This window comes from Aquila chrysaetos, chromosome 24 (genome assembly GCF_900496995.4).
Source record: "Aquila chrysaetos chrysaetos chromosome 24, bAquChr1.4, whole genome shotgun sequence".
NCBI classification, from domain to species: Eukaryota; Metazoa; Chordata; class Aves; order Accipitriformes; family Accipitridae; genus Aquila; species Aquila chrysaetos.
In genome coordinates, this window is record NC_044027.1 from 2,653,811 (window position 1) to 2,677,588 (window position 23,778).

A 23,778-nucleotide genomic window follows, 5' to 3' on the forward strand; every position below is an offset into this window, starting at 1 on the left:
ACTGATAACATATTTTTAGCCTGAAAGCAGGTTTCTTAACATGAGTAAAGCGCTGTATGCTGAATCGGCGAGAGGCATGTTTTCCGCACAAGATGCATAACCTATTTCTAACATATCTGAGGACAAGTATGTAAAGCTGGATGGGGTAAGATACACTTTATGACAGCTACTGCCTTTAAGCAATACAGGACTATATATAGGCCATATATTACTTATAAGACCTGGGATGTTCCAGTAGCTGGAAGTCACCTTTCATTACATTTCTACTGAATGTAAGCACTTTTTCTGCTGTTTTATTAATGAGGCGGGTCCAAAGGCCCCCGGTCTTATAAATAATTCTGCATGTTTGGTTCCGTCACTCTGGGCTTTCCCTGCCACATCAGGAGGGGCCGTAAAGGCAGCGCGGATGCCCCAGGAGCAGGCAGGGACGGGCAGGGACGGGCAGGGACAGGCAGCACCGCAGCAGACCCCTGCTGAGGGGAGGAGCACCAAGTATTGAAAATGGTGCAGCTCTCCCATCTGCAAACGGAGTGTATTTCCAACACTGAGGTACGGCTGAAAGTATGTATGAAGCAAAGCCTTTTTTTCCAATGTTCTGGACAAATACGGCCACGTCTTGCACTGGCTCCCAAAAGAAAGAGAAAAAAAACATTTTGTTTGACTTTAAAGAAAACTTTTAAAATGGGGTTTAAAATTACTTTTAAAATAACTAAATAAAAGTAGAAATAGTTTTGCTTAACTTCAAAAATTTCTAAATGAAAGGTTTGGCCTCTTTATTTCTTTCATCTTCCTATTTTAACGCTGAACCTACTGTCACGAGTTTGCAGATTATGATGATCCAATTAGGGATCTTTTCCACTAAATAAACTATTTTGCTTGAAGTATTCAGCTTGTCTGTACTACGGCTCACACTCACGTTTATCTCAGAAGCCCAGTGATCCTTCAGGCTGGATTTTCTTACAGGATTTTCAGGTTATAAACCATGTCCGTAACAATCGTCTTGCTGCTTTCGGCTGATCTGGCACTTGCTGCAATTGTTTTTGTTTTAGGATTTTTTCTTTTTTAAATCCCTTCTATGAATATATGATTAGGACAAGAAGGGAGGCCGGTATATTAAACTGCATCTTAAAAGGGAAATAGATAATAACTTTGTGTAAAAGCTACTCAGTAAAGAACACTGCAGCTACCGACCTAGGCATGGGGAAATGTAGGGAATTTGCATTTGGCTTGGAAAAAAAATGGCTGCATCCGCCATCAGCGTCGACTCTGCCGTGCCCCGCGTCTCCGCGCTCACACTGAAGAAACCTCTGATAAGATTTTTTAAGCTTAAGCTGCCGGCGAAGCCAAGGAGAGGAGGAGCCCAGCAGCATCTCCCAGGGATGGGGATGGGGACACAAGACCCCCCTAAGAGGAGACAGGACTCGGCTCTTTCCCCGGCCGTCCCCCATTAGCCGGGGTTGCGTGTGGCTGCGTTGGGCTCACGGCCCCGCTGGTACCTGTGCCTCACAGACGAGGACTTTAATTTCCCAGGGCGAGGACTTTAATTAGATAAAATATACTAACCGGGATAAATGCAAAATCGATTAGCACAGTGCTAAGGGTAGAAACCCTGTTAGTTACATGAACAGCGCTCACTGGGTAAAACACCTTTCTTTGTGGCACCCGCCACCCGTTACTATAGTGCCATAAACATGGAAAACAACCTCAAGGACGACACAGCATCATCACAAGCCTTCAGCCGCGTGTCTGAGAGATGGTGGCAGCAAGAAAATCCTCGCCTTCCCCCACTCGCCTCCCCTCCGTATCTGAAGGCTTTATTTGTTCATTAGCATTTTTTATTTGCATTCACAGAGGCTTAATGAGACGGCCATCCTGTGTTAAACAAAAATCAGCCACTGGGGAAGAGCCCATTAGTGGCTGTAAAGCAACGTGTAACTGTCTCCCATGCAAAGCCACTTCTTCCCGACCGTGCTTTGATGGCACTGACTGCTATTTAAAAGGGAAGGTTGCAGATTCCTGAGCAGTTCATCACTGCTAATTAGTCTTTGCCTTTTAAAGTTTGTTCAGCAGCTGCCCCGTGCTATGAACACATCCCTTTCCTGCACCCTCCCTGCAGCTATCGGGCTGTGGGGCACCCCACGGCCACGGGCAAGTCCCCGGGGGCGGCTGCAGGGCAAAGGCAAGGGGAAACGCTCGCCCAGAGCATCTGGGGGGGCTTCCACCGGCTCAGCCGGGCCGTGCGATTCCCAGGGCATAAGGGGCTGGTGCCGGGGCGGACACCCCATTCTGCTCCCGCTGCGGGACCTTCGCTGGCCCCAAAAGCGACCGACACAGCCCGGCGCCCGGCCGGTCCCCGTGTGCCGCCCTGCTCGGCCGCCACCAGCCACTCGCCCACAAAAGCAAACTTGACCCCGGTGCGCTCGCTCTGCCTCGCCTGGGGCACGGCCAGTGATTCATTTCTGCTGCCAAAGCCCCGTGTTGACATTGAAAGGGTGTTATTGCGGGCGCTGGTACACCGGTGAGGGTGTACCCGTTGGTATAAGAACAAAGCCACGGTGCTGCCCATACCCACAGAGCCCAGCCGAGACCAGCACGGCCGCCGAGCCGCCGACATGAAGCACCTCCTCCTCCTTGCCATGCTCTGCCTTTCCTTGGCCAGCAGCTTGAAAAGGTAAGGGGGTCCCCCAGGGTGCACCCCAGCTCCCTGGGCTCTCGGAGGGGCTTTGCCCCCAGGGTCCTGCCAGCGCCGAGCGCGGCAGTGATGAACGGGCAGAGCTGAGCTCCCCCGGCACGGACACCCTGCGGCTGCACCGGCACGCAGGGACCACGCCGTGCTTTGCCGGTTTGCTCCCATCAGTCCGTCGGCTCCGTGGCCGTCTCCGTCCCTCTGGGCAGACCCCGTCAGCAGCAGTGGGCTGCGGTGAGGTCTGCAGGACGAGCAGCCAGCCGCAGCCGAGGTCTGTGCAAGCAGACGGGGCAGAAAACACCAGCATGAATTCACCTTGGCCCTGGTCCCCTCTCCCAGCCTGAAGGTCCTTTTCCATCAGTCGGTTGAGCTCCTGGCTGCCCCATTGCTGCAAGCAGGACTGCACTGAGGCGTGCGTGCTCTCCTGCCAGCTTTGCCCTTGATTTGCTGTCTCGTAAAACAGATCAAGTCCCCCGTTTCGCTGTGCCTCGGCCAGAAAGCGTTGCGGTGGGGAATGCAGGGGAGCGGGCTCTGGACCTGCATCCTGGCTGTGCTGGGACCCTCAGGGCGGACATGGGGACTGCAGGACATCGGCAGCATCCATGGCCATGGGTCGGTGACCAGGACCCTTGCTCCCCCAGGGTGACCCTGAAGCGGTACCCCTCCCTGAGGAAGTTGCTGCGGGACCGCGGGCAGCTCTCCCACTTCTGGAAAGCCCACAGGCTGGACATGGTCCAGTACAGCGAGGACTGCACTGCCTTCACGGAGGCCAACGAGCCCCTCATCAACTACCTGGACGTAAGCGTGGTGGCATCGAGGGCTGGGGGTACCGAGTCCCAGCAGCGTGCCGCAGACACCCCAAAAGCACATTAGTTTGCATGAGCGGTCCCCAATGCCCAAATGCTTCCCATAAAGCCCACGCCTGCTAACAGAGCATGCCTGCAGCCAGTGCCCCAGCGTGCCAGGGCTTGCTGCCTGCTCGCTCCTGCCTGCTCCTTTGTTCCCGGGAATGTGATGATGAGAGGGGACAAGGGAGCACATTCATGGCAGGCGCTGCCAGCCCTCTCCCTGCCTGCTGCACTCCCCGAGCCGGCAGTGCTCTCAGGCACACGGCGACAAGACAGGTTTTCTCCAAAACTAACACATTTCACATGCATCGGAGAAGACCCCACCACAAAGGACCCAGAGCCAGAGGTGGAGGGTGTTCCCCAGGCTCTTCCCATTCCCCACAGCGTGAGGGTCCTGTCCCCAAAGCCCCTGCCACTGTCTGCATCCCGCTGATGAGGGTCCCCTCGGGGCCCAGCCTTCCCACTGATTCCAGCGGAAAGAGGATGGTGCCCACACCCGCCGTCCTGCCTTTTGTTCTCGGCTTGCCTTAAATATTTGTCTCCTTTAATTCACCTGGCATGATGTGGCCACGACAGATCAAACACTGCCCCGGTACCAGCCATCCCGTGCACTGAACCCCATCAGTCCTCTGCAGACACCCTGGCACAGGCTCCCCTTTGCCAGGATTTCTTGGCGTGCCGACGGCTAACGGCTCCGCTCTCTGCTAGATGGAGTATTTTGGGCAGATCTCCATTGGGACCCCCCCGCAGAACTTCACCGTGATATTCGACACGGGCTCCTCCAACCTCTGGGTGCCATCCGTCTACTGCGTCAGCAAAGCCTGCGGTGAGTAGGGGCTCCCCGACCGGCCGTGTCCCCCCCCCCCCAGCCGGCTGCAGTGGGACCCCGGGTGACACCCCCGGGGTGGCCCCAGAAAGGCTGGGGGGGGGGTCATCAGCACACACAGCCCAGAGACCTCGGGGGGACCTCCCCACCCAGCTGAGCCCTCCAAGGTACACACGGATAACAGAAATCCAGGGCAGGGGGTGAGCGGGGGGGAGCCTCAGCGCGTTTGTTTGCTCAGGCGCAGGCGGCAATCACACCACCAGCACCATCAGCCCGCGGGAGATATCGGACGTGGTCTTTAGGCCATTCTTATGGGAGAGCCTTTAAACAAACAAGCAAAGATGATAGCACATAATATAGCCTGTCAGCAAGGGGCTGGGTGGCAGGAACAAGGCGGGCACAGAGAGCATGGCACGGCTCCGGGCTGGCTGCCCAGGGGCTCGGTGGGTGACAAGCACTGGGCTTGTTCGGGCTGTTGGCGATGAGCCGGCCCCGGCAAGTCCAGCCCTGCTGCCCCGGGACGTGGAGCATCTCCGAGCAGCCCCAGGGCTCCTCGGGTTCTTCTAACAGAGCCCAAGAGGGGTTGGGAAAAATAGCTGGATACAGCAGTGCCCGTGGGGCTGCTTCTGTCTGTAAAACAGGAACAGCAGTGCTGATCTTCAGGTCTCATAAAAATATTGCACGAGCTAATCCCGCTCCCCTTAACAAACCTCGCATCTTTCAGGCAGATTGAAACAGGGTAAGTTTTATCCCTCCTCAAAATGCCAGCATGCCCTGTTGTCTCATGAGCAGCCCTTTCCCTCAGCAGCACGCCCACGACACAGGCATTTCGGCAACGCCACGTTGCCCCATCGGTTTGCTCCGAGGCCGGTTGCTGCCGTCGGCCATGGCCGGAGCTCCTGGCATGCATGGCCACGCAGATAAATAGCATTTCTGCTGACAGCTCCCGTCTCCTTCCCCAGCTACGCACACCAAGTTTCAGCCGTCACAGTCCAGCACGTACCAGGCGGTAGGGACCCCCTTCTCCATCCAGTACGGCACCGGCAGTCTGACGGGGGTCATCGGATCTGACCAAGTAGTCGTGAGTCACCTTTGGTTTCTCCTGCTCTGGATGACATGCCTGGGACTTGCCTACAGACTCAGCACCACCATCAAGCCTTCTCCTCCCCACAGGTTGAGGGCCTCACCGTGAGCAACCAGCAGTTTGCAGAGAGCGTCAGTGAGCCAGGAAAAACCTTCCTGGATGCCGAATTTGACGGGATCCTGGGGCTGGCTTACCCCTCGCTGGCCGTGGACGGGGTGACCCCCGTCTTTGACAACATGATAGCACAAAATCTGGTGGAGCTGCCCATGTTCTCCGTCTACCTGAGCACGTATGGACACGGCTTTGCTCCGGGCTTTTGCTTAGACTCAGGCATTGCTTTTAGAGGGAGCTGCTAAAATAAGGATGTTTTACTGAGATAGTAAAAGGTTTTTTTGGTACCGTGCCGAGCATCGCAGAGTTCAGGCCTTACAGGAATAAAGCAAATGACCTTAAGCATTTGTGGGAAGCGAGTGGGTATAAATCCACCCGTTTAAAATGCAATGTGCAAAGTAAAAGAGAGGAAATCCCTCACATCTCCTCCTCCCTCCAGGAATCCTGAATCCTCCCTGGGAGGAGAACTGCTTTTTGGTGGCTTTGACCCCTCTCGCTTCACGGGGACCCTGAACTGGGTGCCGGTCACCCAGCAAGGGTACTGGCAGATCCAGTTGGACAAGTGAGTGGTGCTGGGCAGGGAGGGAAGGGTTGGGCTGGAGCAGGGGAGCAGGACAAGTCCCTCCTGGTGCTTTTCTCTTTCCTCCTCCTCCAGCATCCAGCTGGATGGGACAGTGGCTTTCTGCGTGAGCGGCTGCCAGGCCATCGTGGACACCGGGACGTCGCTCATCACAGGTCCCACCAAGGATATAAAAGAATTGCAAAGCTATATTGGTGCCACACCTGTGGATGGAGAGGTGAGAGCGAGGGTGGGGAGAGGAGGGGGGCAAAGCCCTGGGACCCCCATCCCGCCAGGAGGGACCTGCCGTGGAGCAGCACCGCTGAGCCGCCCGGCTGTTTCGCAGTACGCCGTGGAGTGCAGCAACCTCAACGTGATGCCCGACGTGACCTTCACCATCAACGGGCTCCCCTACACGCTCAGTGCCCAGGCCTACACCCTCACGGTACGGCTGCAATTCCCAACGGCTCCGGGGACAAAGGTGGCCCACAGCCACGCCGGGAGCTGAGCCATGAGTCCCAGTGGGTGACAAGCCCCGCTGCTTCGTGCACGGGACCTGCAGTCACCATTCCTGCATGTTTCCATGTGCACGAGGCTCTCGGGTTTGTCCCCAGCTTTGCACGTCTCCTTCCCCAGGAGTACAGCGACAACATGGCCTTCTGCACCAGTGGCTTCCAGGGGCTGGACATTGCCCCTCCTGCCGGACCCCTCTGGATTTTGGGTGACGTTTTCATCCGTCAGTTTTACTCCGTCTTTGACCGTGGAAATAACAGGGTGGGGTTGGCCCCTGCCACCCCTTAGGGCTGTGGCATCCCATGGGGCAGGAGGGGAACGGAGCCACTGGGCTGCTGCCCTCGGGCAGGGCAGGGGATTTCACCGCTGCATCAGTGTCCCTGGAGTGATGAAGACACCTGGGGACTGCGGCTGAAGAGCCCAGCAGAACTTCAGTCCACACCAGCAAGCCATTTAATAACGAATATAAAAATGTCTTGAGCAGCTCTGTGATCTGCTTTGCAGATTCTCTTTTTTCACACACGGGTCAATAAAAGCTTTAATAAAACAAAACCTGCCACGCTCATGTTGTAATTAGCACAGCAGCAACCCTGCAGATCTCAGCTGGGTTGCACTGGAGAGTTAAATCCTCCTTGCCCAGACCCTGCCCTCCTCCCTGGCGAGCTAAAAGCCTCGGTGCACCCACAGCACTGCCAGGGCTGCGTGCCCGGTGTTACCGGAGTTTCCCTGCTCTGGAGGGAGCCTTGGTGGTGCAGGAGATGCTGGATCTGACAGGTCAGCCTCCGTGGTCCTTAGCTGGGATTTCCAGCCGGGCAGAAGAGAACACTTTGCTCAGGTAGGGCAGAAAGTCCCCAGAGGCAGCTGTGGGCATCCCTGAGCTCCCCGCCGAGCCCGAAAGGTAACCAGGACACTGGAGAGACCCTGGGGCTCTTTCTGTGCCACAAAACTCCCGGAACAACAGGTGATTTGCAGTAAATTTTGCTTTGAACCCCCGGGGCGCTTGCAAAGACAACGTGGTTGGTGGGTGCACGAAAGCGAGAGAGGGCAAACCAGCTGCCAAGCTCTGCAACCTGCGGCCGCGGGCTGGGCTGGCTGGGAGGGTGGCAGGGGCTGGGGGGGTGTGAGGGGCAGCGGGGGGCTGCGGGGGCTGCTGGCCACGGGGGACCCCAGCAGTCACTGCGGCGCATGTGACTTGCTGATGGTGCAAGAGATGCGGGAGAAAGCATGAGCAATCGTGGCTCATGCATGATGCATCCCGAAACATGCATGGAAGGCAGCGAGAAAGGGAAGCACAGAGAAGGGTTATTTTTATCCGTGCCTTTGCTCAGCTTTCCTGAAGTGAGGCCCTGCAGTGGGCTGGCATCGAGGCCGAGGTGCCAGGGTCCCCGTGGCCAGGGCCAGGCTTCGTGCCTGCTGCATCTTTCCCAGACCGGAGCAGTCTTCAGGGTTGGGTCTGCGAGTGCTGGAAAATTCAGATCTGATTGTAAACTTTGCAGCTCAGCCTTGTTGTTTGCAATAGAAGAAAATATCTGCCTTACTCAGAAACATTGATTGTGCCACTGACCAGCATACGGTTTCTGTAACCGGTTCCTGTATTGACTTCACCTCAGCTGTGCTTTCCCCAGGCACAGCACAGATAAGATGCCGGGGCAGCTGGACAAAGGTCTCCTCTCCCTCTTCCAGCTTAACTCTCAGCACGCCAAGGTGCTGCTGGGCACCAGCCCATCACCGCAGCTGTAGGCAGCGGGGGAGCAGCCAGCTTCCCCAGCATGACGAGGGACCACCCAGTGTCCCCGAACACTGGCCGGCAGCGAGAGGTGGCCCAGCCTGGACTCGATCAGGACTGCTCCGGTGCCACGTGCTCTTGGGATCCCAGAGCATGCCATGTCTTCCTGGCAGGTTTTGGGGGCTCCTCTCCAGCCCTCCTCCCCACCCACAGCAGATGCTCAGGGGATGTTGCTCCAGCAAATACAGAGCATCCCAATAGGGAGCAACCCACCTCCCGCTGTCCCCCAGGGAGCAGAGGTGGCCGAACCACCGTAGGGAACAGTTTATAGTCACTTGGATGCCTTTTAGCTTTCTTCCCCTTCCCTCACTGCCACTGCCCTGCAAGCCTTGCTGCAGGGAACAGCCCGTCCTCTCCTTGTCCACACGAGCCTTTCCTTTGGACGTGACAGTCCCAGTCTGTGTTTCGTCGTCTCCTAGCTGCGAGATCTTCCTCATAGTCACAGGGCACAAAACCCCACGTTTTTTTTCCTCAGAATTGCTGACTTGGTGAAGCAATCAGGACAGGATTGTAGCTGTGGTTGCAGGAGCTGCTGAGCAACGATTTGGCCATCACCTCCTCTAAACCACTGCTCCCACTGCTCCCACCGCCTTCATGTGGGCCAAAGCTCACACCAGGAGCTGTAAGGAGAGCAGGAGCTTTGGGAAAACACCTTTTCTTGTGAAATCAAACAAAAGCTGGAGCTGGCGCTGAGCCCAGGCTGGGCACCCTAATTGGTATGGCCCCTTCTGCCCAGAAGCAGAAGTGGCTGCGAGCATTGGCTGTAGCAACGTGACAGCAAACCCCGTCTCCACCAGCGTGGAGCGGCACCGATCATCTGACCGGGTGAGCAACCTCCATCCCACCGGGCTTGGAGGGACACGTGGAGAGGAATGAGGGCAGAAGTAGCCGGGGGGGAGGTTGGACAACAGAGTCTTGCTGCAAGGGCAAAGGTGAAGCGGCATGATGAAAATAGGCTGAAAACAGGGAGTAGGGGAAACATCAGCCTTTTACCCACCACCGGTGAGAATTGGCTCAGGTGCTTCTCCTGCCTCATCCCAGCTCCTCCCTGCACTTGCCCTGTGGGGGGAAAAAACAGATTTTTCTGGCCAGACAGGTCCCAAAATTACACCTGGGAAGGAGGAGGAGGAGGGCTGTCCTGCTGAGTACAGCGATCTTCCCTGAGCTCCCATAAGGGATGACTACAGCAAAAAAAAAAAAGTCTACAAAAATGAGGCAGCCAGTGGGAAAGCAAAAGCTGGTGGTCTCAGAGGGACCCCATGCCTGGGGATGGGGGGGGACACCCAGGTTCCCCCTGTGTCCCCAGGCGCAGGGTCTCTCCGATGCCACCAGTGGTTGTTGTTCAGGCTGAGGGAGCCAGGAGGGTTCACAGATGGAGGGGACACCCCTCTCCCAGTGCAAACCCCAAATCCTACTGAATGCTTGGCAAAGGCTCAGGAGCTGTCCTTGCACACCGGGGAGCACAGCTCTACCTTTGCAGCCACAGCCAAGTGGGTTTTCCCACGTCAAAGAGCTGTGGCCACCAGCCTGATGCTCAGAGACACATCCAGAGGCTTCCTCGGTTGCTCCATGGTGGCAGCTGAGATCCCCAAAATCCTACTTGAGGGTTGAACACATCAACCTCCAGGAGCTGCCACCAGCTCTGGTTACTGGGGCTCCCATCCTGACATGGTCCCCTCCTTTTGGGGTGCTCACGGGATGCTGGCATTGACCGTGGGTGTGGGGTGGGAGCCCCTAAGACTGGGGGTTGCAGGGACGTGGCCCAGTGTACCGAGGGGCTGCAAACACTCTGGCTTTCCACCCTGCCCCTCTCCTGCCTGCAAAAGGAGACGAAGCCGCTCAGAGCCCACAGCCCCCTCAAAGGGACCCCTGCCCATCTGCTCCCCCCTCTCTGCTGGACCAAGCCCCCAGCCCAACCTCCCCTGCCACCATCCCCCACTGTTCCCAGCTCCTGAAGCCACTTATCCCATCCCATGCTATCATCTGAGCTGCCTGAGCAAAGTCCAGGGTGGCTCCCACAGGCTCCAGGGATGCTCCTGATAGCCCTGCCAGGCTTTTGTTCTCAGCCCTAAGTAATTACCGGCAGGAACGCAGATAAGGAGTCCCGGGGAGGTGGGTAAAAGGTATTGGGGGATCCTGAGCAAGAGAAGAGGCCAAAAGTCAATCCCAAAGCCCAGGGGACGAAGGGAGCCTTGTTCTCTTTCCTCTATCGGAGTCCGAGCCGGGGAGTGCCTGGCAGAGCCCCAGAGCCGAGGGAAACGCCGTGACATCCCAGCACCCGCCCGTGGCTCCTCCGCCGGCTCCGGCAGGATCTCGGCCCCTTTCTGCTGATGTCACGGTGCGGGGCCCCACAGCCGCCTTCCCCGGGCGGCGAGCAGGCGGGAATCAGCGCCGGAGCCGGCCGCCCTTTCCTGGATCCTCCTCTTTCGTCTCTTCCCTCCCCGGGACGCAGGCTGGAAAGGAGCCGAGAGCCTTGGCCGCCCGGCAGACGGATGCCCCGGCAGGTGAGTGCACTGCCCTCCAGCCCCCGGGGCTGCAGCCGAGACCACGGCTGAGCAGGGGACCCCCAGAGCAACAGCCGGTGGGAAAAAACGTTGGGGAACTCCATTTTGAGTTTAAAACCGCCTGGCCTCCAAGAAAGCTGTCCAGCGCTGGCAAAAAGACCGGAAAGTTTGTGTATGCTGAGACATGAAGCTCTGCCTGTGCCAAGGATGCTGCCCACGGCCGGGCTGGGGTGGCAGAGGGGGTGCGGGAGAGCCTAGACCCCACGGCCGAGAGCCGCCCTGGCAGGGGCGATGTGCCAAGGGGGAATGGCGCAGGACCGGCCAACGCATCGGGGAAAAATGCAGAGATGAGGCTGTCAGTAAGTATTTCCATCTGCACCTTGGCCAGTGCTGTGCCTGACGCTGCCACAATGGACGGGGCTGCTGAGACCACCGGAGGATGCTCGTCCCCGCCTGGGGAGGGGGTTTGCTGGAGGTGCTTGGGGCTCCTGCCTCTGGATGGCTGGGCATAGAGCACGTGGGGACACCAGGACATGTTGGGGATGAAGCCTGTGGGGAGTCCTTTGGGGTGCTCCCGGGCTGGGTGGCATCCCTGGGCTGTGCTTGGCGTACCCAGAAAGGTCCAGCCGACCATGGTCTTCTTTAATAACCGTAATTTTCCCCAGGACCCCCGGTGTGTGCCAGGTTTAGGGGGAGGGATTGCACTTTAGAGGGAGAGGGAGAGGCAGGGAAGTTAGTTGCTCACAGCAGCTTTTAATGGCGATGATTTGGTGTGGTGCGGTGGCGTGTCTGGACGTGCACCAGCACCTCGGCAGCCGGTCCCGGGTGGTGACGTGCGCCGGGCTCAGCACGGGGGTTTCTGCCCCCACCACCGCCGGGACGTGAGTGCATCTGGGTGCTGGCACAGCATGGACATGGTGCTGGCACAGTGAGGACACGGCGGCATCCAGGGCCCCAGGATGGCTGGGGTGGGAGCGGGGAGAGGCTGTGGGGAGCAGTGGCTGCTCCCACACCTCCACCAGAGCCGCAGGGCTCGCCGGGAGCCGGTCCCATCTCCGCAGCCGGGTGACCCCCCCCTCTTGTCCCACAGGGCTTGTCCATGGATGCCAGCAAGAAGGTGGATCTGAAGATAATTATCATAGGAGCTCTGGGGTAAGGAGCGGTGCTGGTGATGGGAGGGAAGCCCCACGTGTGCACTGGTCCGGGAGCCTGTGGGTACGCAGCCCCTGTCCTTGCTGTGACAGCCCCCCCGAGCCTGGCTTTGCAGTGCGAATCCTCACCCACGTCCCTTCCTTCCCGCCAGCGTGGGCAAAACCTCCCTCCTGCACCAGTATGTGCACAAGACTTTTTACGAAGATTACCGCACCACGCTGGGCGCCAGCATCCTGACCAAAGTCCTCGCAGTGGACAACACCCCCCTGAAACTGCAGGTGAGAGGGGCTGGGACTGCCCCCGGTGCCCGCCCCGATCCCGTGGGCATGTGTGTGCCACCATGTCCTGCTGTCCCCAAATGCCTACGGGTGTCATGAGTTGTGGGGCTGGATTTGCACGGCCTGATTTTCAGCAGCCCTGAGCATCCATGAACCATACTGAAATCCCACAGGAGTTTTGGGGGCTCGGCACTCCCTGAAGCTGGTCCCCAGAGCTTAACAGAGCACAGGGCTGCAAATGCTCGTGCATGCCGTGTGTCTGTACCCATGCCATTCTCTCCCTAGATCTGGGACACAGGGGGACAAGAGCGATTCCGGTCCATGGTGTCAACCTTTTACAAAGGCTCGGATGGCTGCGTGCTGGCCTTCGACGTGACAGACAGGGAGTCATTTGAGTCCCTAGACAACTGGAGAGATGACTTTCTGGAGAAGGTCATCCCAAGGGAGCAAGATTTCCCCATGGTCGTGTTGGGGAACAAAATAGACATCTGCGATCGGCAGGTAAGGGTGGAGGAGAGACAGCGGGGTGCGTGGACTGGGACGCCTTAGTGCCCCAATGGCTTACGAGCGCTGATCCTTTGCCTGCAGAACCAGGCTTCTTCTGATGCTCACATGAAAACCAGGGCTTCTGGGCGAGGAGCTGCTGGGCACCCGGTGCTGCTGCCTCCCCCATGCCTCTCGGAGGGCATAAGCAGCATCCCCCCACTGCCTTTCGCGGCAGAGATTGTCCTCGCTGAAGACAGCAGGAATTAAGTGTCTCAGATAGCTGCCTGCACTGCCAGCACCCTGCCGTCTCTCCGCAGTGCCTGGATGGGCGAGGAGGGTCCCCTCTGCCAACTCGCCAGCAGCTACAGGCAGCCCTGCGCAGGGCTGGGTTGTGGCTCCATCCTCCTTTCCCGCAGGTACCCAAGGAGATTGCCTCAACCTGGTGCAAGGAGAAAGACATCCCTTATTTTGAAGTCAGTGCCAAGAACAACATCAACGTTGCAGAGGCTTTCGAGACCCTCGCAAAGCAGGCGTTAACAACGGTGAGCATCGCTCCTGCACCAAGCCTGTGCCGGCAGCAGGGATTTGGGTGGGAGCCGGACTCAGCCACCCACCCCGAGCTGATCTGACAGACCCTCCCAGCTCACCCTCTGATGCAGAATATCTTCTATTTATAACGTGTAGGAGAGCCTCAGGAAAGAGAAATGCATCAGCGTTTGATTTCTTAAAATAGATCTTAAACCATTTAGAAAAGAATAAGAATCGCTATTTCTCTTTGCCCGTGGTGATGGGACCGGGCGTGCAGCACCGCACAGCGCGCCAGCGCTGTCCTCTAGCGGCCACCCCACGGGGACCTTCGTGTCCCCACACTAAGCAAGCGGGATAGTCCTGCTCCCGGGCTGAGCCAGGTGGCTTTTCCCTGGATTTTGTCTTTAATCACGAATCGGGACTGAACCTGTGCTCCCCAGTCCTTCAGTCCACTCAGGCTGGCGCTGAGCTGGCATCACTCACTCTTTCTCTTCTCTGTTTTTTTTTCCAGCATAAAGGAATTTTTGAGAGCTATTTAACCGACTCCATCAAACTCACTCCCAACGACAAGCCCAAGAAGAGCTGCTGCTGACCCCGGGCACTCTGCCACGCTCCGGGCTGTCCTGTGCAAACACGGTCCAGGTGTGCTGGACCCCACGATGCCCAAGGCTGGAGCCCTGCCCGGGGGGTCCGTGCCCCCCGTCCGCCCCAGCCTGGCCACAGAGGCTGGCCAAGCCAGGGCACAGGATGGCCGCTGCTCGACGCACCGGGTCCGGCTGGCTGCGCATCCCAGGACTTGCCGCTTCCCACGTCTCTGGAGCTGCTCTCCCAAACCAGCAGCCTCCCAAATGGCCGCTGCGTCACAGTGGCCTTGTCCCCCTCGATCCGCTGCCGTCTGGCACCCGAGCGGGCGATCCCCCTGCGGTGACGGTGCCAGGGAGCTGGTCGGTGCTCCTGATGCCTTTCCAGAGACCACGACCTTGGCCCCATGGGTGACCCTTCCCCACGCGTGGACTGGTGTCCCCACGGCACTCACGGTGCTCACGGTGCGTAGGGGCTGTCCTGGGGGGAGAAGTGGGGCTGGTGGCCACGGCACAGGCGTGAGAGCAGCCGGGTCCCCTCCCGGGCTCAGCCGCTGTGGACGTAACCATTCCGTGCCTCAGTTTCCCCTGCTCTCATGCACACCCCCTGTCAAACACCTTCCACCTCCTGCCTCACTGGTGAGGATGCTCTGTAAAGCACTTTGTCAGGGATTCTTTTTTTTAAAAAAAGGAAATTAAATATTTCATTTTTATTTATATATATGTGTCGCAAAATGCTCCTGTGGTCCGGCAGCAGGAGGACGGGGTGGGGGCTCCGGACTCTTGCGCTGTCCCATGGGCCATGCTCCAGCCTTTCCTCTGGCGAGGCCAGGAGCTCTAAGCCTGTGCCAGCTTCTTGGGGCAAAGGGATGCATTTTGGGGCTGGATTTTTTTTCCAGTGCAAGGATGTGCGGTGGTGGCGTGGGAGCCTGGCCGGGGCAGCTGTCAGCAGAGGGAGCCTGCTGGGAGCCGAGCCGAGCACCGGCTTCCCTTCTTGCATCCATCCCGTTGCTTGGTGCTTGGGCACCTTCCAGAAGCCGTGTCAAGGCACAGGCTGGGGCCGGCGAGGTGGCCATGGCCACCCCGTGCCACTTTCCCAGTGGCTCGCTGCAGAGCCGTAGGGTTGGATGGACCCAGGGAGACCCCCGGGTGGGCACCCTGCCCCGTGGGTCTCCAAGGGTCCTCCTGCCCTCTCTCCACCCTCCTCCAGACCCATCCACGCCGACTGCGGTGGTCCCGCAGAGCTTCCCAGGGGCCGTGGGGGCTCTGCCCTGGCATCGCCCAGACCTTTCCATGAGCAGCAGCCCCATCGTGGCTGTTCCCCACCCAGGACCATCGAGCTGTGCCACCAGCTGGGGACAGCACCCATCCGTGGCAGTGGCAGGGCACGGGGCTGGCGGGTGGGTGCAGGCAGGGCGAAACCTGAGGGAGGGCTCGGCACGGGGGGCCACAACGCCGTAATTAGACAGCCAGTCTCCAGTGAGGCACGTAGAGGTGTTCCCACCCTCCTCCTTATGCAACACTCAGCCTGTTTATTTGGGCACCAGGCCGGGGAGAGGATTTGTCCCTTAATATTGGGAGGAGAGGGGCATTAACTATTTCATCCCCGAGCTCTGCACGCTCTTTCCCCCTGCATCCCCCGAGGCACCTCCCCAGTGCTGGCTGGTGCAGCCCCAGTCCCCAGCCGGGCTCTGCAGCCTGCCCGGAGCCCCCCTCCCGCCCGGCATCGCGCAGCCCCCATCCCGGCACAGCTTTGGGCTGAGCATCAGCCAGTGTGCTCGGCCAGGTCTGTTTGGATGGCAGGCTGTGTCAATAGCGATGTTGTTTCTAATTACACCCTTTCTCTGGCAGCTCTCAGTGCTGGAGGCAGATGCAAACTTGATCTGTTTTACTCCAGCAAGCAGTTATTTGGACACACAGTGCTGAGCAGGTCGAACAAAAGCACTCAGTGGAGCGAGTGCTCCCTCAGCCGGGGCTGAGTAGCCACTGGCATGTGCCCAGGGCTACTGTGGGTGCCGAAGCCCGTGAGCGGCAGGAGCCGGAGCCAGGCAGGCGCTGCAGGTTTGGCTTGGGGTCCGCCTGCAGACCGGGCTGCTCCGGCAAGGCACGGGCAGGAGCGTGTCGCAGCACCCAGTCGAGCTGGGGTCAGACCTTCAACTGCAGGCACAGCTTGCTCCAGAGCCCTTGTTCAGGCTCTGAGATGCTGGGCTTGAATTGAGGGGGATGGAGAATAGCAGGGCCCAAGGACTTTGTGTGGCCATGGAGCATCATTCCAGACACAGGAATTAAGACTGCATAAGAGATTGCAACCTCGGGAGCTGGCAGGATCTCTAATGGCATCACCACCCTATAGAGACCCCGGTTAACGCACCTTGCAGATGTGCAGCACCACGCTGGAGCCGACCGCAGCCATCCAGCTTTTCTTCTCCCTCCACCACCGGTGTGGTCCTGCCAGCCCGGCAGCTCTGGGACAGTCAGGATCGCTCCGGGAATCCTTCCTCCAGGAAGACTGGGAGACTGAATGGGGTGGCACCGCGCCAGGCAGGATGCTGGCAGGAGCGGCCAGAGGTGCTAAGCTGGTAATACTATCCCGTGGCCGAAACTTGATAAAGGACAGGGGGAGGTTTGTAACGCACGGGATTAACAAGGTCGGCTCAAGATTTTCTCAGGGTGAAAATCAAAAGGGAAAAATATTTGCCTTGTGTGACTCAGTGAGTTCCTGTGCAGTCAGTGGTACCAGCTCACCCCAGCGGAGGGCCTGGCCCATGGCGATAGTGAAGAAACCAAATCAACCCGAGCTCTTGCCCTCCCACTGTCCTACCCCACGCTGCCGTATTCAATAAGTCAGAGATACTTTGCAGCCGTGATGCTGGGCTGTGCGCTTCACTCAGCTTGGCCAGCTCAGCCAGGCTGTACCTCTGCCTTTACAGGTTTTCATTCACTGATCAAAGCTACACACAAAAATGGGTAAAACCCCAGCCTGAGGATGCTGATCACCAAACGGAAACCATCCCTACCCTGTCGGCACGTACAGAAGAGCTGCCCTTGGTATTTGCAGAATTAGCACCTGACACTCACCCTAAATCCTTGACTCCCCACTGCAGTTTGCTTCAGCACTTCTGAGGTTTAATTACTCCTAACAGCTCTTCCACCCTCCGCCATCCCATGTGCTCTAAAAATGCAGCATGCGCTCCATTTTATCTCGTGTAACCAGACTGGTTGAGTTCTGACTGGTTCCAGGTGTGGGAGTCTGGTTAGAGCCTGTGGGTTTGCATTGCAAACTGCCTCTTTGCAGAGCTGACAGATAGCGGCTCCTCTGCAGCTCCTTGCCTGCAGACATGTCCCAGCAGTCCGGGGACAGGCAGCAGTGTCTGTCCGTCCACCCCAGCCTGCGGCACTCGGTGCCGGGTGGAATTAAATTCTCATACTGAACTTGTGACAATTAAAATAAAGGCACTGCAAAGTAGCTTAAAAAGCTGCAAAGCAGATTTTAAAAAACCAAGTTTTCCTGTTCCAAAGGAGAAGCCCCATTAACCTGGAGCTGCGATTGAGAGTAACGCAGCGGTTTCAGTCGCTTCAAGATGTTGGTCTTAAAAGCAAACCTGACAAACCCCAGAGGTTCAAAGTTACAGGTAACCTTTCAAGAACTACAAACACGAAAAATAAAATCATGGCATCACGCAAAGCCTTACCTCTGCCCTCTAGTGCAACCGGGCAGCAAGTATGCAACTGCAGCTGCAGGGTGTCAGCCCACATTTTTGCAGGCTACGTGTGCCGTACTTGGACGCGCCTGGTCCCTCGCGTGCGGCAGCACCAGCCCCGTGCCGGGCACCGCTCGCTCATTAACGAAGGGTTTGGTGGCGTGGCGTGGCTGGGCACGGAGCAGCGCCGGAGCATCCCGCGGCACGCTGGCACCTCTTTACATGAGCACGGCTGATGCTATTAATTATTTGAATGACTATTCTTTGTTTCTTCAATCACTGCCCCATCATTCCACCTCAACCGACCAGCAGTGAGCCTGTTGCGGGTGACACCAACGGGATTTGTGTGACTGTCCCCCCCGCAACTGCCAGGGACGCGCAATTAGCCCCTGCTTGAAGCCATCCCCTTGCCCTCTGCTTCATTGTCCACCTATTCACGGCAAATATTGATGCTTCTCCTTCAAACCCATCACACGGGAGCTTTTGTTACCGCGTCCCAGCTGCGGCGAGCGTCCACTTGAAGGGTCGTGCGGGGCCGCAGGGCTCTGCCCAGCCCCGGGGGCTGCGAGCGGCAGGGCCGGGGGACGCAGCAAGTCTGCGAGCCAGCACGTAGAGAGGATTAAGGGCTGTGGCCAGTCCCCCAGTCAGCTAAGGTACATGCTGAAGTCAGCAGCGAGCCTGAGCCTCGGGCGTCCTTCCCGCAGCGCACGGGACAGCAGCAAAGTGCAGTCTGCTGCCAGCCGTCTGCTGGGACGGGCAGGTTTGCCCCAGCCAGCCTGGCACGGGGCTGCAACACGGTCCTGTGGGGCACTAGCTAGGGCAGTGTTCTGCTTGGAGGGCTTTTCCACCCTTTTTTGCAGTCGATGTGCATTTTGCAAAGCCCTCCAGAAATGCCGAGTGCTGTGGAGAGGGTCCTGTGCGTGGGCCAGACCCACGGGCAAGGCACGGACAGGAGTAACGGCAGCAAAAGCAACTTGGAGAAATCCAAGCAAAAGCAGTGGGCAGCTCGGCAGTGACCGAGGCGGGATCGAGCGCGCAGCGGTGCTCGCCACGGCGTGGATGTGGCTTTTTGCGCAGGGGTGGACATTGTCTTCGCTAAGGACTTTCAGTGCTATCTGCACCTGGAGAGTGGGAGCAGCTTCAGCCTCCTGCTGATGTGTACCTGCTGCCTGATGAGGAGCTCACTGCCCCCAAATTCCCGTCCTTTTGGCTTGAGATGGGCCAGACTCTGTCCTGCATGAACGAGCAGCTCCTCAGAGAGTGGACAGATGCGAACCATGGTGACTTGCAACCTTTCCCTCACGCTGACCGAAGGGAAAGTGCAGACATACTTCTTCTTGAGCACCGTTGGGTCTTGCAAAGCACAGCCTGCATGAGGCCACCAGCATCCCTGGGGACACGGCCAGACCAGACCAGGAGCCCGGGCACACATGGACCAAGGCTGCAGCCTCCCTCCAAGCCCTGGGTGAGGCTCAGGGCAGAGAATCACGCTCCCACCAGATTTCACCTGGGCATTGCATCCCTCTGGCCCAAAATGATTTATTTAGCTTTAAATGCCTGCTGCCCACTGACTCTTTCGAGGCAGACTGGCAGCCTGAGCTGGCTCCTGGCCTCGTGCCACCGGCACCGGGCCATCGGCAACACCCTGCCTAAAACTTCTGAAAAAGGCCAAGCGGGCTGCCGGCTCTTTCATCTAAAAGCTGGATCCTGATCTCTCTAACCAGGGGCGACAGGACCTCCATCGCAGCCATCCTCACTTTAAACACCTGAGTACTTCTGAAGATACTGACCTCAGAGACCTGAACAATGAGATGTTTTATCTCCCATCACTGAGGTTTGAGCATTTTGGCCTTAATGAGTTGCCCAAGGCCACATAGCAGGCAGTGAGGTACAAACGCGATGGCTCCTGCTCTGCCAGGACCCCCTTTGCTTTCCACGCACACCCCCGCTGCTCCTGCGGCTTCCCCGGCTTTGCACTGCCTTGCACAAACGCTGGCGTAAAGGAGGGAGCAGCTGCATGTTGCTGAGCTTCTCCCAAACTCCTCCGCACACTTTCCCACATTTTTGGGGGCAAAGATTCCTCTTTTCTTTTTTTTTTTTTTTTTTCAAATTGGAAAGCCTCCCTTTACTGGAATTCAATTGTGCAAAAAAGCCTCATTTTGGTTGACTCTCCTAATTCACAGAGTGGATAGAAAGCCTCGAGGGGGGAAGCAATGAGCGGTTGGGGGGGGAAGCAGAGCCCGGAGCCAGCCCCAAGCCCGGATTCCAGGCGAGCGGGATCCTCCGCACGGCAGCCTGCGGGCTGGGGGGCGATCCTGCCACCGGTGAGGCCCCCCGGCCACAGAGCTGCTGCAACGCCATGCATTTTTGACTGAAGGTGTGGGCTGGGGCTGCTCCCCACCCAGCCCCTGGGAGCAGCTCGCCACACTGCTGAGCACCGTTCGTGTTTCTGGGCCTTGGGCAGACCTTGCTGAGCACTTGTGTGTTCCCCCGGAGAAGGCAGCTATCTTGCGCCTATTTTACAAATAAGATAACAGCCCTTGCTCAAGGTCACCGGAGGCAGAGCTGGGAAGAGGGCTGTCAGGAAAGCGCCGTCCAGCCTCAGCACTTTGCCGAGGACAAACAGCCCAGCGTCTGCCACGCACAGCCCACGCCTGCTCCACGATGCTCTCCGGGGGCTGCCCCTGTGCTGGGCAGGGTCTTCTCAGGGGTGATGTTTGCTCCGGAGACCCTTGCTGTGCTCCAGTGGGAGATCACAGTTGGTGGGGTTGACTAACCAACAGAACGTGCTCTGCTCCCCGAGCCAGGATGTCTTACACGGCAAAGCCTTCAGTTGGGGGATGCACTCACACGGTGCACTCGTGCCAGCCCTGCTGTTGTGGCCCAGGGCTCTCCCGTGAGGAGGTCTCCCTCTGAAGACAAGGGCCAGCACCGATGTGATAGGGATTATTCAGAAGACACGTGCAGGGGACACTGTCTCATCAGGAGGCTGCCCCTTCCCTTGCCTTTGGAGATGTTCCTGCAGGGCTAAGGCAGGTTGTAAAGGCTGTGCGCAGATGAGACAGGACAATTCCCTCTGCTAGATAACCAGAAAGCTGTATGCCTCTCCCCAGCTCTAAGTTCACACCATGAAATAAACTGCACAAAACATCCACGTGGTGCTGAGCCATAGGGGCAGCTTTGAACCTCCTGATGCCTTTCTGCATTCCACCCTTTATTTTGGTGCTGTAAATAATCCCGCTGTCTCCCTCCAGGACATTGTGTTCCTCATTCCTCCCCGGATAAAGCCCTTGACCCCTGTGCCAGCTGGTGAGACCAACCGTGTGTCCCTGCAGCCAAGGGGGAAGCCTGGGAAGCGTTAAAAGTTGGCGGTTCCCTTTCAAGCGAGACCTGTGTCTCCATCGCCTGGCACCGCGGAGCCGGCGGCTCAGCCACGTCTGCCAGCGAAAGCATGGCGTCCAGCCCGGCCCCAGGAGCTGCATTCCTGGGAGAGAAGGAAACGATGATAACCAGCCCTGGGAATGTCACTGCTCCAGCCAGGCTCTGTGCGGTGACACACGGTGCCCGCAGGTGACACTGCTCGCCACGCTGCGGGTACCCGGCGGGTACCAAGCCCTGCCTGCCCTCTGCTTGCAGCCAGCAGCCCAGAGCATCCTACAATACGGGGCATGTCCAACGCCCTGCTCCAGGAACGGCCACCTCATTCCTCATTCCTGTAGGAATTTGGCAGCCTGAATCTCTGCTTTCCCATCTGGCTGAGGTACACTACTGATTTCAAAAGCTCCTGAAGGGACAGACAGAGAGAGAAGCAGGACACTCCACCTAACTTCAAATGTCCCCTGTGCAGGTGTCACAGCCTGAGCGACACATCAGCCAAGTGGAGCAACAGCCCTTCAGGACCTTCCAGATCCACCTGGAAGCACCAGTTTCTCTCCACAAAGGCTTCCCGCTCCACCTGCAGCATCTCCATCAAGACCCTGGCTCCTACCCGTGCCTGTGGCTGCACAAGCCCCGCTTCCTTGGCAAAACTGTCCAAAAGCAAGAAGCAGCTCCAGCCACAGGTCCCAGGGAGGGGGGGGGAGGCTGTCTGCAGGTCCCACCACCAGCAAAGCTCCCAGGAACCAGCCCCCTCCGCCCCGGGGGATGCGCTGCCTTTCCCCACCGACTCTAACCTCAGGGCTCCAAGGAACCTTTCTCATAATTTCCAGCAGTAAATTACCACTGAATCATTACCCTCATTAAGTGCAATATATCTGCTAATATTAATCATCTGCAAATAAATACACACATTCCAGCACTTGGTATGCTGTTATCGGACCAGAAGATAAACAGCTCAGCAGTCCTTGCACCCAGGGCTCCATGTTTGACTCAGGGGAGTCTGTATGGTGTCTTTCCATCTCCCAGTGCCTCCCAGCTTTCCGGGCAGCCCCACTGCTCCCCAGACACTTGTCTTTGCCCTACACATCGTCCTGGCCGGTCTGTTGGTGGACACATCCCAGCAGAGTGGCCTGGGCCACGCACAGTGAGTTTGGCCAAAGCAGAAAGAGGCAGAATAGAGTTATATTTATAGTTACTGAAACTGGAATTTGACCAGGACTGCACCTCCCGTTGCAAGAAATGCCAAAGGACCATTGGTGGCTCTATGGGGCTGGTTTCTCCATAGGGCAAGACCTTGCAGTTCCCTGATCACACCCACCGGGACTTTGGAATAGCAGCTCTTGCAATGGGGAGCCGCCAGCCCTCCCCACGAGCTCGCCTGTCCCCGTGCAGTGGGAACCAGTGGTGAGTCTGTCTGTACGGAAGGGACACCTGGATTTGGAGGGGACAGAGCAAGCCTGAAGGCCTTGTGTAAGTCATCTCCTGTGGGCAAATTGGGTTGCACAGGATTGAGAACTTCCTCGGGTTTTGCCAATACTGGGTGGGCAAGAAACCCAACCAGTCGGACTTCTGCCCTGCCAATGTCCCAGCCCAAGCCACAAGCAACTGCACCACTGGGTCCCTTTGGCTGCTTTGGTTTTGCATCCCAGTGTAACTGCATTTTACTGTCTGTCTGACAGGGATCGCTGACATTCCCTTGGTCCTGGCATCCCCACTGCTGATCTTGCCAGGTCCTACACAACGTGCCTGTCCAGGGCCTGATGCAAAGAGCAGACAGCTCGGAGGACGAGGAGCACCCGCAGCCTCCTCGCCTGGACCTGTTCCTGTTTCACTCATGCAGCGAGCCAGCTTTGGGATTTTACTTTTCACACCGGCTAGATTGAAATGAAGGTGACGTTGCTCCCAAAGCTCAGAGCTGGGCTGCTCCGCAAGGTGAGACCTGTCCTCTCTGGATGCACAGACTGGCTCACAGCCCCTCTGCTTAGCAGCTTCTGTTTTTCAAAGGCAGATGGCTGTGATTAGAGTGGAAACTTAAATTCAGGGCTCTGTGGTCCTATTCCAAGCGCAGATACTGATCTCACACAAGTGATTTACCTACCCCCCATGCCCATGGCCACTTCTGCAGCTCCACAGCTCTGCCCACACTGGGATGTAAGTTTAGGAAAGCGAGGGGGAAAAAATATCTTTCATTGGCAGAGCTCTGCTAGGAAAAGCACCAGTTCAATGATGGCAAAAAAGTCCCTTTTAGCATTAGTTGACTGCCCAGGCAGTTTATCAATGCCAGCATCACCTCTGCAGCAGAGATGCTGTTTCCCTTCTTTCTGTGGTGTTTGCAAGCAGGACCCCTGTGGCTGGGATCTTCAGGTGCTGGTGCTCTGGGTTCCCTGGATTTGCCCCACAGCAGGGACCACCGCGTGCACGTGTGGGCTGGTCCTCCTGCCATGTCATGCGTTTCCGTTTCAAAGGGCTCTGGGCATATCAGGCTGCCCTTTTAAAAAAACACTTGATATGGGTTATTAATGATATTTACAGGATAACCACTTGGCAATTATTACCTCTGTCTATCAGATGGCAATGAATCAGCCCCCTTTCCCCTGGCACCCTCCAGCAGGGTGTTCCTTTGGCATGCTCCGGACATAACGATCAATTCCCATAAGATGAAGTTTCTTGGCAGTAAACGCTGATGCCTTGTGCATGCACAAGGTACCAGAGATTTTTACTCTGACAGACTCTGGGAGTCAGCAAAAGCCACATCAT

The 23,778-nt window shown here is 57.6% G+C and overlaps 3 protein-coding genes across 4 annotated transcripts in view; 2 read left to right on the top strand and 1 right to left on the bottom strand.

Moving 5' to 3' along the window:
• Positions 1–23,778, bottom strand: part of RHEX (regulator of hemoglobinization and erythroid cell expansion) — a 36,645-nt gene that overhangs the window by 8,282 nt on the left and 4,585 nt on the right. The gene's annotated exons all lie outside the window — the stretch shown is intronic.
• On the top strand, positions 2,195–7,180 carry CTSE (cathepsin E). 2 transcript variants are annotated; one of them, XM_030000249.2, is made up of 9 exons: positions 2,195–2,671; positions 3,328–3,484; positions 4,243–4,360; positions 5,323–5,441; positions 5,534–5,733; positions 5,995–6,117; positions 6,211–6,352; positions 6,461–6,559; positions 6,751–7,180. In XM_030000249.2, the coding sequence occupies exons 1-9, from the start codon at positions 2,613–2,615 to the stop codon at positions 6,913–6,915; spliced, it is 1,182 nt and encodes a 393-aa protein (XP_029856109.1). In that variant the 5' UTR covers positions 2,195–2,612; the 3' UTR covers positions 6,916–7,180. The 2 variants fall into 2 exon arrangements, with proteins under 2 accessions (XP_029856109.1, XP_029856107.1); XM_030000247.1 differs by lacking the exon at positions 2,195–2,671 and having other exon boundaries at positions 3,179–3,484.
• On the top strand, positions 8,865–14,661 carry RAB7B (RAB7B, member RAS oncogene family). Its single transcript, XM_030000251.2, has 6 exons — positions 8,865–10,917; positions 12,008–12,069; positions 12,221–12,347; positions 12,633–12,848; positions 13,250–13,375; positions 13,873–14,661. The coding sequence occupies exons 1-6, from the start codon at positions 10,744–10,746 to the stop codon at positions 13,951–13,953; spliced, it is 786 nt and encodes a 261-aa protein (XP_029856111.1). The 5' UTR covers positions 8,865–10,743; the 3' UTR covers positions 13,954–14,661.

Bases quoted from the DNA above. Each gene is read 5' to 3' on its own strand.
- CTSE (XM_030000247.1), top strand. From the start codon at position 3,260: ATGGGGACTGCAGGACATCGGCAGCATCCATGGCCATGGGTCGGTGAC. The intron at 6,353-6,460 runs GTGAGAGCGAGG...GCTGTTTCGCAG, and splicing joins CCACACCTGTGGATGGAGAG to TACGCCGTGGAGTGCAGCAA. The intron at 6,560-6,750 runs GTACGGCTGCAA...CTCCTTCCCCAG, and splicing joins CCCAGGCCTACACCCTCACG to GAGTACAGCGACAACATGGC.
- RAB7B (XM_030000251.2), top strand. From the start codon at position 10,744: ATGTCACGGTGCGGGGCCCCACAGCCGCCTTCCCCGGGCGGCGAGCAG. The intron at 12,348-12,632 runs GTGAGAGGGGCT...TTCTCTCCCTAG, and splicing joins ACACCCCCCTGAAACTGCAG to ATCTGGGACACAGGGGGACA. The intron at 12,849-13,249 runs GTAAGGGTGGAG...CCTTTCCCGCAG, and splicing joins TAGACATCTGCGATCGGCAG to GTACCCAAGGAGATTGCCTC.